The sequence below is a fragment of the Onychomys torridus genome, chromosome 21 (genome assembly GCF_903995425.1).
Source record: "Onychomys torridus chromosome 21, mOncTor1.1, whole genome shotgun sequence".
Lineage (NCBI taxonomy): Eukaryota > Metazoa > Chordata > Mammalia > Rodentia > Cricetidae > Onychomys > Onychomys torridus.
The window spans coordinates 23053711-23068384 of NC_050463.1; the positions used below are offsets into that span (position 1 = coordinate 23053711).

General features: G+C 43.9%; 1 protein-coding gene across 1 annotated transcript in view; it reads right to left on the minus strand.

Annotated features, from left to right (window-relative positions):
- Nucleotides 1-5535: 5535 nt before the first annotated feature.
- The window catches only part of Tmem178a (transmembrane protein 178A), a 59196-nt gene continuing 50057 nt past the window's right edge, over nt 5536-14674 (minus strand). The window contains exon 4 of the mRNA XM_036171333.1: nt 5536-6516. Within this exon, the coding sequence (XP_036027226.1) occupies nt 6275-6516 (242 nt within the window). The 3' untranslated portion in view covers nt 5536-6274. The remainder of the gene's footprint in view (nt 6517-14674) is intronic.

The following is a 14674-nucleotide window of genomic DNA, read 5'->3' on the forward strand; positions in this document are numbered from 1 at the left end:
CAAAAGTCTGTTCATTTTTTTTTGTTGTGTTTACTTTTTTTTCCCTTCCTTTCTTGAGACAGGGTCTCTGCAACCAGGCTGACCTTTCCAACGGGCCATGTAGCCGAAGATGACCTTGATCTTCCCAATTGTTGGGATGGCAAGTGTGTGCCACCTGTCAATCACCCAGTTCTAAAATCTTCCAAAGGAATCATCCTAGGTCATCCTTCCTATCCCCCACCCCCACCCCACCCCAGTCCAATTTACTGGGCAGGCTGTCATTGCCTTCCTCAAAACATATCCGCCCACTCTTCTCCATTTGCCATCTCCCTAGTCCAGGCCATTATCTCATCTCCTGTGACATCAGGGCTGGTCTCAGTCTCTTCCGATCCCCTTTCTACCCAGCTGCAGTACAAATACTCCTAAAATGGAAATGACAGCGAATCATTCTCCTTCACTAAACCCTTTAATTGCTTCCCACTGCCAGAATTAAGTGCTGTGTCCTACTAATGTCAGCCAGAAAGGCTCTGCGGGCCTCAGGACCCCGCCTCTACCACCATGCTTTTGTTTACTCCAGATTGTTGATCTTCTGTTTCCTCCTGGCATCACATTGGCTTAGAGACCCAAAGGAGACCAGTGTAGTCCAGGCCTGCCGGCTCTGTTTTAACAATGAGTGCCGAGCTGAAGGAGAGAAAGAAAACACACACCACACAGGCAATAAAGATGGAGGGATCTAGGGGGATGGCTCAGAGGGTAAGAGACCTTGCTGTACAGGAGGAGGACCTAAGGGTGAATCCCGAGCACCCACATAAAGCCCAGGCATGGCCTCACACAACTGTAACTCAGCCTCAGAGAACAGATCCCAGGAGCTTGGACAAGCTTCAGGTTCAGGGAGAAACCTAAAGGGAACAGAAAGATGCTGTGGATATTGCTCTGTATAAATAAAACGCTGATTGACTAGTAGCCAGGCAGGAAGTAGAGGCAGGACAAGGAGAGAGGAGAATTCTGGGAACAGGAAGGCTAAGGCAGGGAGGCACTGCCAGCTGTAGCCATGAATACCAACATGTAAGATACTGGTAAGCCGCAAGCCATGTGGCAACTTATAGATGAATAGAAATGGGTTAATTTAGGATAAAAGAACTAGATAGCAAGAAGCCTGCCACGGCCATACAGTTTATAAGTAATATCAGTCTCTGTGTGTTTACTTGGTTGGGATTGAGCAGCTGTGGGACTGGTGGGTGAGAGAGATTTGTCCTGACCATGGGCCAGGCAGGACTGAAGAAAACTTCAACCACAGAAAGAGAGCAATAAAGGAAGTGTCCAATGTCTTCTTCTGTCCTTTTCTTGCATGCACATGGGTGCATGTGTCCACACCCAGGCATGCGACATGCTCAAATGCACGCACAAACACACAAAGAAAGAATCTTAATTTATAGGTAACCAATTTGTTTTCCTCTTATGGGCACTCCAGGCAGACACACTCAGATGGAACAGTTGAGAACAATTAAAAAGCTTGCTTTGAAGGTTTGTAAAAATATAGGTTGCATACCAAGAGGAGATATATTGCATAGCCATATTCCCAGGATGCAGTTGGGTGCCCTAAGCATCTTCAAGCATTTGTGGGTTGTTTTGCAGAACAGAGAACTTCCACTCCTTCTGGTCAAAGGACAAAGCCCCGGAGAAACACAAATGCAATTTAAAAGAGTTCTTGGTCAGTTTAGCCATTTGCATTCCAAAGGAATTATTTCTGAAGCATCCCTTTCAGAATTGCAATTAGAGATGTAAGATTCCCGCACGTAAATGGGAAGGTTTAAATTGAGGTGTAGAATCATATTGAGGTTACTAACTCAATAATGTTGGAGACATCAAATAAATGTTCCATAGTGCTTTGTTCGTAACACACGCAAGTTATATCTGGGTTAGTTTGGGTTAATAGTCCCTTTAATTATCCTAATGGGCCTTCCTTGCTCGCCAAGCTATATTCTCCTTCCATTTGGCCTCATACCACTGTCTATTTTTAACAGCCTCCCTAAAATGGGTGTCAAGGGAGTCAGTGGTGTCTGGGAGAGGAGAGTTTATGTCTGAGACTCTGAATTCATTCATTAGTTCTACAGAGATTTAAGAGCACCTACTGTGCACCAGCCTCTGGGCAGGGGAGACAGAGCAGGAACAAGGCAGTTTGTGCCTTGCAAGAAGAGCCTTAAGTCTGGTTAGTGTCAGTTAGCATGGAAACAGTGTGTGAAGAAGAATCGGTGAGGAAAGGGGTTACAGAAGGCAGCCGTAGCCTGTTCAAGGACAGTGTCTAGGAGGGCTGTGATTTGGTGGGTGTAAAATTGAAATAAATCAAGCAGAGATAGAGGCATCATCTAGGCACTGAGCACCCCTGACACTCAGCCCTCATCAGACACACTGTCCCCTGGAGCACAGGGGCCTTCCCTTCCCTGTCCTCAGGACCTCAGATGCCCCTCCATCCCTCTGTTTAGTTCACCTGTTTCACACCCTGTTATCACTCTCTTACTTCTGTTTCATATGGGAAATCCTCGAAAGGCACCATCCCACCTCCTAAAATGTCTTCTGAGTTATTAGAACAAGGTGAAGGGAAATGCACACAGCCCCACGGTGTGATTGTCACTCAGAAGAACCTTGGGGCAACAACTGTCTGAATGACTTTAATTCCGTATTTATGCAATTTGGGGTCAGAAAGACTGCATTTACCTATCTGTCTATACCTTACTTCATTTTCCTGCAGCAAAAGCTTCACGCCAGCAAAGCCTTTGTTCGGCTATATTGTTTCCCAAGTGTCCAGCAGAGCCTTTGGCTCATGTTAGGCATTCCAGAAATATTTGTTGAAATATTTTATTCATACTAGGGGGATAGTATGCTCTGACAATCTTGACTCCCAAGAGCTCCTGGGGGTTCAAAGAAAGAGGCAGTGTTTCCTCAGAGTGGGTGGTTTACAATGCAAGTAAACTGTAGACAAGGCTGTTCAAAAGAGGGCAATATGAGCCCTGGGGCTCTCCCCTCGGGGCTTTGCTAAGTGTTATCTCTTTGTGGCAGGTAGATATGATTATTTATTTTTAATTTTTTTTTCCGCCTGCACTCTCAGATGCCCTGTAAATCCACTCATCATTCAGAACCTGGGGGTGGGAGGGGTGGGAGTGGGGAGACGTTTCTGGGTCACTACTGAACAGACAATCACCGACGGACCAATGTCCCTAGACTTTCCAAGGCTAAGACCAGCCACTCCTGAAAAGTCCCTGACCATGACTTGGTTTTTCCCAGCCTTTGAATCTGCTCTTGAGATAGGGGAGCTTTTATACCAAGAGCCCCAGTATCCCTGGACACCCTGTTACCGCAGGGTGGGTACAGCTAACCACGGGGTCACCCTCCTCTTCCCTTTCCAGCCTATGAAGTTCCTCCTGTGACTCCCCCACTCCAAGAGCGGCTGTCTCCTCACTTCAATGAGCACAGCTACCTCTACTTACAGCCCATCAAAATCCCCTGAGGCAAAGAAACAGTCTTGCCACACGTGTGCCAGGCAAAGCAGGACAGAGAACAAGCAGAGAATATCAAGACATTTCTATCCCACACACAGTCCCGCTCAACCATTTCAACTGGTCTTGTTCAGGTATCAGTTAAAGAAACACCCTTAGGAGGACCCCCAAGATGGGGGCCAAATGCCCAACATTGACACCCTTCTCTCACTCCCTGGACAGTAAACAGAAATGGAGGACTCTTGGCCAGGCTTATTCCCCGTGTTCCCTGCATTGGCAGGCTCTTGCCAGCTCCTGTTTAAATTCGGTCAACTCCCCCCGGCTTCCCAGGAACCTTTCTGGTACGTGATCCTTTTCACCTTCTGCCATGGAGAAGCTTTCTTCCGCTCTCTCCTTGAGCCGCTAGGAAGAGCCCCTGAAACTTCAAAAGTAACTCGCTCAGACACTGCTGCAGTGGGTAGAATATAAATGTTTAAGTGTCCTGACATCTTCTATGGGGGATCTTTCAAAAAAGACTTCAAAGAAAGTGCTCTCCTGCTTTGAGAATTTCCCACATAAGTAATAAATGAAAGTAATTGCCCCTTTCTAGATGTATCTGATTTCATCCAGAGAGACCGGGTTGTTAAATAGACTGGAGAGCCTGAGAATGTGCCTGGAGCCTCAGAGGTGCCTGGACCCTCAAGGAAGCACTTGAGGGGCCTCTGGTATCACAGCCTCCTCCCAACAGCCTCCAGGATGGTGTGTGGGCACTGGCATTTGGAAATAAACTCTATTCACTCTTGGGGTAATTATTATTTTTCTTTCCTAAATACCGAATTCATTGGGTATTGTTGTTCGAGGCAGGGTCTCAATGTAGCCCAGGCTGGCCTCAAACTGACTTTGTAGTAGTCAAATATGACCTTGAACTTCTGATCCTCTGGCCTCTCCCCAAGTTCTGGGATTACAGGCATGTGCCAGCAGGCCCAGTTTATGAAGTGATGGAGATTGAAGCCAGGGCTTTGATATGTTACGTAAGCACTCCTACCAAATGAGGTACATTTTCAGCCACTAAATCGAGGATTTTAAATGAATGAAGTTGTTTCTGTGAAATTAAAACCTGAAACAATGTCTTCTGGAGGGTGTGGAATTTCCCCCTATTTCTAGAACCGTATGATACCTGTCACGTGACATAGAGGATGGTGCTGAGCTAAAGGAAAAAGCTTAGGCATTTGTGCCCATTCCTCCATGGAAGAAGAGAAAACACAGTTTGGGAAGATTTTTAAAGTAAAAAAAAAAAAAAAAAGAAGTAAATGTTCCCGTTCTGGTCCTTAGCATCCCTAGAATAGTCCCTGCCTCATGGAGCTTTTGAGAAGACTGGATAAAGTAACATCTGGAAAAATGCACAGCCCAACCGGGGTGCTCAGGGCTAAGGAAGTCAGCCAGATTAGTTGGTAGCTTAAGAGATCAGTCACTTTCTGACCCATGGGGGTGTTTTTTCTTTCTTTCTTCCTCTTTTTTTTTTCTCTTTTTTTCAACTTTTCTTAAAATCCAAGCTTATGCTCATCTGTGGACCATGAGTGAACTGTCCTGCTGAAGAACTTTCCAGGTGTTTCTGATGTGCAGCAAGGTGAAGCTGAAAAACTCCTAAGGCCAAGGACACGCCGATCACTGAATGAAAGCCAGGCAGAGGGTAAAGAAATGGGGACTTCAATAACATAGCGAAATTTCGAACTCAAAGTTGGAAAGTTTTGAAAATGCCACCTTGTGTTATTCGCAAATATATAATTGCTACGAAAAGATAAATAACAATGACCAGCTTAATCGAAGTAAAGCAGTTAGGCTTAGTATAATTTGGGTTCAAAGGCCCAGGCAGAAGGGTCACTGCAAGTTCAAGGCCAGCCTGGGATACACAGTGAGCCACCAGAGGCCAAACCACAAAGTAAGACTTGACCTCAAAAAAAAAAAAAAAAATCCAAATCCAATAAACAGAAAAATAATTGAAAACAAAACTGAGTTCCCCGGCTGTCCTATGTCTAGGGAAGACTTGTTGACCCAGCTAAAAGCCAGAAAACAAAAGCACATCTAAATTAACAAGGGGGCAGTCATTTAATGCAGAAACCCAGTTGACATAAAGAGACACAAAGCCAAACAATAAGTCAGACTTCAAATGATACTGCATAGTGTTACGGATCGGCTCTTACACAGTTGGTCTGTTGTTCTTATGCGTTTGAATCCAGTACAAAGACAGACAGTTGACTTCAATTCATTAAAAGTAACAATAAGGCAACAGAAGAATAATCCTCTGGTGACAAAGAACAGCCACCAATAACGCACAAGTAGCAGGTGCTGACACAAGACACCGTTAGGACCAGTTCTGAAGATGCAGCATTAAAAAAAAAAAAAATCGAACAAGCCTGATACAGTGACAAGAAAATTATACTCGTTTTGTTATGAATCCTTTCGCAGATAGAAACAACTCTCCGGCGATCGTTATATACAAACCTTCTGAAAGAAATGGAAATCGTACAAATCTTCCCATCGCTGTTCCTCTTTTCTGATGCTACAAAAGTCCCGGGGCACAGTTCCTCATTTTGCACAGTCAAAGCATAAATAGTCATTAAAGCACTTGAACCCACAGCAGTCTCGTCCTTAGAAAGGTTGGGAGGTTCTGTGTGATTTTCCATCAGTCATCCGGAAAGGGCTGCAGGCAACAGGTTGGAATGTAAAAGACCTCTTTGTGCTTGGAACCCTGGTGTGAACTCAGTTCCACTCCCATACTGGAGGGACCCACTGTGTAGCTGGGCCTTCGACGGTGCAGACAGTCATACCGTGGAGTCCCTGCCAGACTTTAGATGTGCAATCTTGGTCCGGCTAATAAAGGGGTAGGCGATGCAGAGACCTCCAGCTGCCACAATAAAACCCAGACTGCACCAGGCACAAAAGATGGACCAGCTGTAGCCATGTTCCACATCGTGAGGCAGGCTGTAAATGAGCTTCGGGACCCGGTTCAAATCGTAGGAGATACTGGCGGCGTACGTGCAGAGCGAGATGGTGCAAAATATCCCTGTAAGTGATACAAAGAGAACAGAACGATCAGTTGTGCATTTGCTTGTGGCCAGGCAAAACGCCAGACAAGCCTCTGTGAACATCAGACCGCTCCAAATGCAGGAACACCTGGAATCCTATTACTTGAATGGATTCATTCCATAAGTGTTGACCAATTGCAGGGACAATTCAGGTCATTTGAGTCACTTAGATTTGTTCTGCCTAGTTTAAATAATGATGCATGTTTCAATTCAGTTATGTTCTTAGTTTTTCACGATTAATTTAAAAATCTGGTCTTTCGCTGGGCGGTGTTGGCGCACACCTTTAATCCCAGCACTCGGGAGGCAGAGGCAGGGGGATCTCTGTGAGTTCGAGGCCAGCCTGGGCTACCATGTGAGTTCCAGGAAAGGTGCAAAGCTACACAGAGAAACCCTGTCTCAAAAAAACAAAAACAAAACAAAACAAAACAAAAACAACAACAACAACAACAAAAAAGAAAAATCTGGTCTTTCACCGGGTGGCGGCGGCGGCGGTGACAGCCGCTCCTAATCCCAGCACTCAGGAAGCAGAGGCAGGTGGATCTCTGTGAATTTGAGGCCAGCTTTGTCTACAGAGTTCCAGGATAACCAGGGCTGTTACAAGAAATTCTTTCTAAAAAAACCAAAAACCAACCAACCAAACAAACAAACAAAAAACTGGTCTTTGGTTTTCTGTGTATGCACTTGTGTGTGTGTGTGTGTGTGTGTATGTGTGTGTGTGTGTGTGTGTGTGTGTGTGTGTGTGTGTGTGTGTGTGTGTACATGTACCTATGTGCTGGTAAGCATGGAGACCCCAGGATAATCTCAGGTGTCATTCTTGAGGTGCTCTCCACTAATTTTTTTTTTTTTTTGAGACAAAGTCTCTCCTCTCTCCCAAGCCTGGAGCCCAACCAAGCAGACCAGGTTGGTTGGGCTGTGAGCCTCAGACATGGTCTCTCTCTGTCTCCCCAGTCCTGGAGATCAAACCCCAGTTCTCATGGAAGCCAGCACTTTACCAACGGACCTATCATCTCCAAGGCCGTGGTTTTTTTTGGTTTTTTTTGTTTTTGTTTTTTTTGGTGCTGCTGTTGTTTGTTTTTCTGAGACGGGGCTTCATTCAGCCCAGGTTCTCCCAGGAACTCACTGAGGATGACCCTGCACATTTGAGCCTCTGGTTGCCACCTCGGACCCTGCACATTTGAGCCTCTGGTTGCCACCTCTGGAGCGCTGGGATCAGCAGCATGCATCACCACACCTGGTTTTTAGGTAATGCTGGAGACTGAGTCCTGTATACAAGGTGCACACTCTACCAACCGAGTGACACTACCAGCCCTTAAAAATTGTTTTTAGGGACATAAAGACCCCAACAGTCTCTCAGACCTAACACTGAAGCGCCGCCATTTTTTTCATAGAGCTGCCATCATTGCACAAAGCCATTCTTTTCCTTCCTCTTTTCTGTGCACATTGGTTTTATTGCAGCAAAGCAACTTGGACACGTCAGTATTTAAAAGGAGCATCTCTTGATTATTATATTCATCACGCTGACTGTATCATTATGCATCATTAGAAGTAGCTTTTTTTTTTTTTGGCAAAGATACAGAATCTAGACCTTCATCAATTTATTTTTAAAAATAAGCCGGGCAGTGGTGGTGGCACACGCCTTTAATCCCAGCACTCGAAAGGCAGAGGCAGGCGGATCTCTGTGAGTTTGAGGCCAGCCTGGGCTACCAAGTGAGTTCCAGGAAAGGCACAAAGCTACACAGAGAAACCCTGTCTTGAAAAACCAAAATAAACGAATAAATAAATAAAATAAAATAATGAATACTTCCAAGTAATATAAATTATGTCTGGGAATTTGGAATTGATGTAAAAATCTTAGCAAAGGTCTTGTGTACTTTAATCGTACGATTTGTAATTAATTTGAGTGGTACATATATGTGCCATATACATGTGTATATGTGCACATGATATATATGGTATATTATATATATAAAACAATATTTTACCTTATCATATCAGTATGTACATATACAATTGTCCTTCAAGAACACTAAAATCAGGGCTGGGCAGACAAAACAAGGGCTCATTTGGTAAAGTTCTCGCCTTGCAAGCATGAAGGTCTTGATTTGATAGCCACATAAAAAGCCAATCGTAGTGGCACATATTTATAATCACAGTGTTAAGAAGGAAGAGACAGGCAGATAATTCTTAGGGCTTGCTAGCCAGCCAGCCTAGCTCATTGGGCCAGCAACACACACACACACACACACACACACACACACACACACACACACACACACACACACCACTTATAAACATGTTTCTTAGTGCCCAAGTGATGGTCCAAGGATGTAGACGCTTCCTGCTCCCTAATGGACCCTCAGGAATGTTTTACAGGGTTGGATATAGGATGAGAATGGGGTGCTTGCAGAGTCCATGAAATAAAATGAATAAATGAAAACAGAAACTGACGTTCAGTCAAGTGTCAGAATGTCCAAGCCCCGCACGGTCTCTCATCATGCCCTGGATTGTCAGTGTGGACAGAGGAAGTAGCATCAGTTGGCTGGGAAATGGCTTTCACATCCTTGGGGATACACAAGGCACAGATTTTAGAACTGAAAAGGCAGAGGCAAAAAGAAGCAAGAACTCTCCCCCATCTTAATCTGTAGCTTTGGAGATCAAAGTCCCTAGCAGAGAAACAAACTTTCGGAGCAAGCAGCAACTGGCAGGGAGGGGATGAAGATCACCCTACACCCTAATGCCATTTTACAAGCTCTAGACTGCTGCTTCCATTTGGATCATGCAAAAGCGCATTACCTAAATCTTTTTCCAAATGTACACTCGGAAAATAAACATTCTAAAACAAAAGCACTCTGTCTGAGATAATTTGGTATTTCCTACTCTTTGTCTGGCTTTGTTTCTAAGCACAAAAATAAATGATTTTGTTTTGCTGTAAAGGATAAAACAATATCTCTTGACTTCTTTCTGTACCAGCTTTGTTTTGTTTTTGTTTTTGTTTTAGAAACAGGGTTTATCTGTATAGCCCTGGCTACGGAACTGGAACGCACTCTGTAGACCAGGCTGGCCTCGAACTTAGAGATCTGCCTATCTCTGCCTCCAGAGTGCTGGGACTAAAAGGTGTGTGTCACCACCCAGCTCTGCACTGTCTTTGCTTTGTTTTTTTGTTTGTTTGTTGTTGTTGTTTAGCAACAGACATATCACTCGAGTTGTCCAATAGGGAAACGAGAGTGGAAATCATTCTTTGACCAAGGAATAAACCATTTAAGAGTACTTCCCTGCTTTTCCCAAAACCCCATGAAGCGCAAATGTCCTGACATCTGTCCACGTGACTGCACTAACAAAAAAATCCATGTTTGTGAACAATAAGACCCTGAAGGGATGCTGTTGTAGGGGCGGTGGGGCGGGGGAATTGATCTCTGGAACATCAACAGGTAAACCATAATGGTGCAACAATGACCTCTTCCCAGGGCAAACAGCTTCATCCTGCACTCAGCTTCAGGTCTGCACACAGCTGACTGCCTAAAAGCACACGTTTTTACAAGCAGCATGATGTTAATGACCTCTGAAAGCTGGAGTTCAAGCTTGGATTTTCCAAGCGTCTTTTGATGTAAAATGCACTGGGCTGGGCTGCAAGAAAAATTCATTGTAGTCTCAGCTCTTCGTGACCCCGATATTGCCTCCCTCGCCTTCCCTCGGGCCTTCGTGTAGAACTGGGGCACGCCAACACAAGTCCCTTACAGTGTCAACCCTCACATTCTTGCTAATCCCAAATAAGACACAGAATAAGTCTATTCCCTAAGACGTCTTTGTGTCTATAGTACTATGAGGAAACTAAGTTGTTGTTTTTTTTAAATGCAACAACTTACATTGCTTTCTGAATAAACTCCATTTGATTTTATCTAAAATGATGATTTTTATAAACACCCCTCCCTCCAAGAACTCCATGGACCCGCTTTTGGTGTGATGTGTTTTATTATTACACCCTCGCGGTTCATGCTGAATTAGAAAGGATACTGAGAACCTGTCCAATCTGAAGACATGACCAGGGCAAAGGGTTCTCTCGGCCTCGTGTCCTGAATGAGTATGTGTTTTCCTGGGCACTTGGTGAGTGCAGATGCATGGACGCTATGTGGAGTGTATCTAACTGGATTTCTTTTCTTTTTCTTTCTTTCTTTTTTTCTTTTTGTCCAAGAGGCCAGGGGCTGAAGCTCCCTAAAGCTAAATCTGTGCCCCACCCCCTTCCATAAGCAAAATATATACTATTTGGGCATGCTTTTTAGATTCTACCCTCAGTCTTGGATCTAATTTGCATTGTGTTATAGTTTGGAGTTTAAATGTCCATCAACGGCCACATGTCGAACTGTTGTTTATCAGCTTGTGAGTGTTAAATATAATAATAATAATAATAATAATAATAATAATAATAATAATAATTGTATGTTAGTGACGGGCCTGAGAAAGGAAGCTGACACATAATTACCCCATGAGCCAAAAAGTCTGGAGGAAAGAGGAGACAGTAGCAGGGGAGGGGAATTAGTGTTAGCCTCTTTTTCCAGGTCACAGCACCGAATGTTAAATATAATAATAAATAGAGTGGCCAGTTGGGGAAAGGCAGGTGATTTGTGTCAATCTCTTTCTGGAGCCGACCACTCTCTTATTATATTTAACAGTGGGCATGACTGGGAGACAGTGGAATCTCTGACAGATGGGGATTGGCAGAAGAAAATTAGGTCATGGGGTCACAGCCCCCTTGAAGGGGCTATTGGAACTCCATGGGCTTATTGGGCCCAAAGCAATGGGACTAAGAGACCATGGACTGAAAACCCTGAAACCATGGACCCAAAAAAACCAAACAAAACCTTCCTTCCTTTTCAATTGATTTACCCAGGCATTTTGTCACCACCATGGAATGCTAACACAGCCTACAAATTTGATGGTCCCTTTCTCTTACTTTTTGTCCCCCTTCCTTGCCTATATTTATTTTACCATGAAATACCACATGCATCTCCTGGCCACTCAGGTCCTTTTGGGAAGAGGTACTCATCAAACTGATCAAATGTTATCACCTTGCCTCACGGGGCATGGCATGAGGGGGAGCCAGGTCTACTGGCCCACTCAGGTGTCCTCTGTCTGCCCTACCCTCTTCTCACAATGCCCCCTGTGCCTCCAGTGGTGTCTTTTCTCCTAAAAGTTCTTGGAGTTGTTCTAGATGAGACGAAACCCAAGGAGAGATGAACAGGAGGAGCTATTCCACCCAGACCCTGGAGTCCCTGAGGAAGTGTGTAAACACCTAGTGGCTACCGCTGGTCTTCATAGAATGAAAAGGCTTATTCATGGTCATACAAGGAAAGGTAGTGAGGGAAGACAAACTTTTACAAGACCTTGGAAAGAGAAGTTTGTCCCATTCAAGATTAAAAAGAAAATCCAGCTGGGTATATCACCCCTTTCATCCCAGTACTTGGGAGACAGACATAGGCGGGTCTCTGTGAGTTTGAGGCCAGTCTGGTCTACATAGTGAGTTCCAGGACACCCAGAGCTACATAGTGAGACCTTGTCTCAAAGCAAACAAGTAATCCTAAATCCTAAATTTGATCACATCGGGGGGGAAAAAATAACTTGTTTTAAGTAACAATGGCATGCCTACTGACTGCAGCCAGATTTATGGTTTAGGCCAATTTTGATATAAGCTCGATTTTAAATCCCTCACGCATCTTACAGTGTTCATGTGTATGAGCTTGATAAAGCTACTGTAGCAATGAACTACAGACAGAGAGGATTTAAAAATCAATAAAGGAAGGAAGAAAGAAAGAAAGAGGGAGAGAGAGAAGGAGGGAGGGAGAAAGGGAGGGAGGGAGGGAGGGAGAGAGAGAGAGAGAGAGAGAGAGAGAGAGAGAGAGAGAGAGAGAGCGAGCTATATTCTCAGAATTCCAGAGGCTGTGAATCTAAGCTCAAGGCATGGGTATAATGGTTTGCTTCTGAAACCACCTGACCTTGGACATGGCTGCCTTCTCCTCATCAATTCGTGTGTAACTGTTCAAATCTCCCCCTTCTTCAAGGCCAACACCATCTACACCAGCTTATGACCCAACATGTTGCCCTAATTTGATGTGAGTTTCTCTTTAAAGTCTCTGTTTCCAAGTTAAGTTACACTTTGAGATCCTGGGGGTTGGGGATTCAACATATAAATTTTGGGAAATTCAACTTAACCCTTAGCATTGTGTGTGTTTGGGTCTGCTAACTGAATAGAGCATACTTCTATTTATTTTACAGGTCTTAGCAAGATTGCACTGTCTTAACATAGTATATTAGCACTTATTTATTATCTTCTATGTCCCGGACATAGTTCCAATTAGATGAGAGGTGGTTTTATGTGATTCTCTTAGATCTGGAACCCAAACTGTTCTACCATTTCCCAACATGCATTGCAAGCAAAGATAGTAGGTACCTCTTGGATTACCTGTAATTTCTACACAGTGGCTACCAGGCATATGCTCATAGAGTCAAGAAAGCCTGCTAAACAAAACTGAACTCTACAATGAACTGATTAATACCCTCTTAAGAAGTAACTCATGGGGGCCAGTAAGATGGCTCAGTGGTTAGAAGCGATTTGTGGTCTTGGAGGGTTAAGGTTTGATTCCCAGCTCTCACATGTTGGCTCACAACATCTGTAACTCCAGTTCCAGGGATCCAACGCCCTTTTCCGGTCTCCTTGGGCACTGCATAGACATACTACACAAATACACATGCAGGCAAAACCACTCAGACACACAATGAAAATAAATCTCTTTTTTAAAACTAAAAAAAAAAAAACAGTAGTTCATGCCAAATTGCCCCATGAGGGAATTACCTACTCATCAAGTTATTTCAAGTCATACTGCATTCTTACCAGTAGCAATCTAGTTCATACAAGGGACAGAGAGGGTTATGCAGGTATGTCTGCATTCAAAAGTTCAAAAAAGCCAAGGTCTGTCTTGAGGATCCATAGGAAGAAAGGTTAGTTTTCCATTCTTCAATCCTTCTCTCCCTTCCCTCCCTCTTCTCCTCCAACGAGCTCAAACTTCCAGTCCAGCCAGTGACCCCAGGAGAGAAAGGTTTCCCTGTCCTGAGCTTGCTCCAGACTATGGCTGGGAGTATCTTCAAAGAGTGAATAACTACTGGTTTCCTGACAACCCATGTATGTGGCTACTTCTCTTATAAAATATTAAAGGGTTTTCTGCCGATATTCTTAATTAGAACGCACCATGACATCACAGAAGGGCAGGACTGGAGGGGATATTTTTAGATCGGGACAGAAAATAAATTGGTGCCACCATCCCAGATCATCAGCCCGATTTCCTGCCCTAAAACCTCAGAGGTGCCCATGGCCAGCTTGGAAGATGTAATTAGGCTAACCAAGGCCCATTCTTTTTTGACCTCCCTCCTTTGAAGTGCTTTAAAGGTCCAAGAGTAGAAGCTGCTTCCCTCTGCTTAGCCTGCTTGATAAACAACTGACTACAACACCCAGAGGCATAAACATCGATTTTCTTTTCCCTGTGCATTCAAAAGATAGCCTGCCCATCATTCCAGTCTTTTCGCCCTTTCAGCAAAAAAAAAAAAAAAAAAAAAAAAAAAGACTTGTTCCTTTTCACATAGATTAACTCAAAAAGCCTCACCTCTGTCATCTTAACTAAATGATGTGGCAGGCCTACTGGAGACAGACAAAACTTATAAAACATAAGTAAACAAACACAATGAAAAGATCCATGATCTGCAATTTCTTTAAAAAACAAAAAAACAAAAAACAACAACAACAAAAAAACCACCAAAACTAGTCTTTTTCTGCAATATGGCATCCATTTCCTTTAGAGGCAAAGTCTGCCCTGCCCTGAGGACCTCACTGGCCCTGCTTAGTGTGACTATTCATATAGTTTTGTTGCAGAAATGTTAATGTATTTGATTTTGCAACAATGCCCCAGACTTTGCCAACATGTTAGATAACAGAGGCCATGTGTGCCAGCCACATGCTCTTACAAATATAAAATATTTAGATCTTGAATTCCAAAACACATTGAGTCCCCAGGGTTTCAGATAATGTATCAAGTGTCTGTGGCTTAGGGTTGTAGTTGATGGACAGCCTAGATCATTCTAGGATAAGACCTA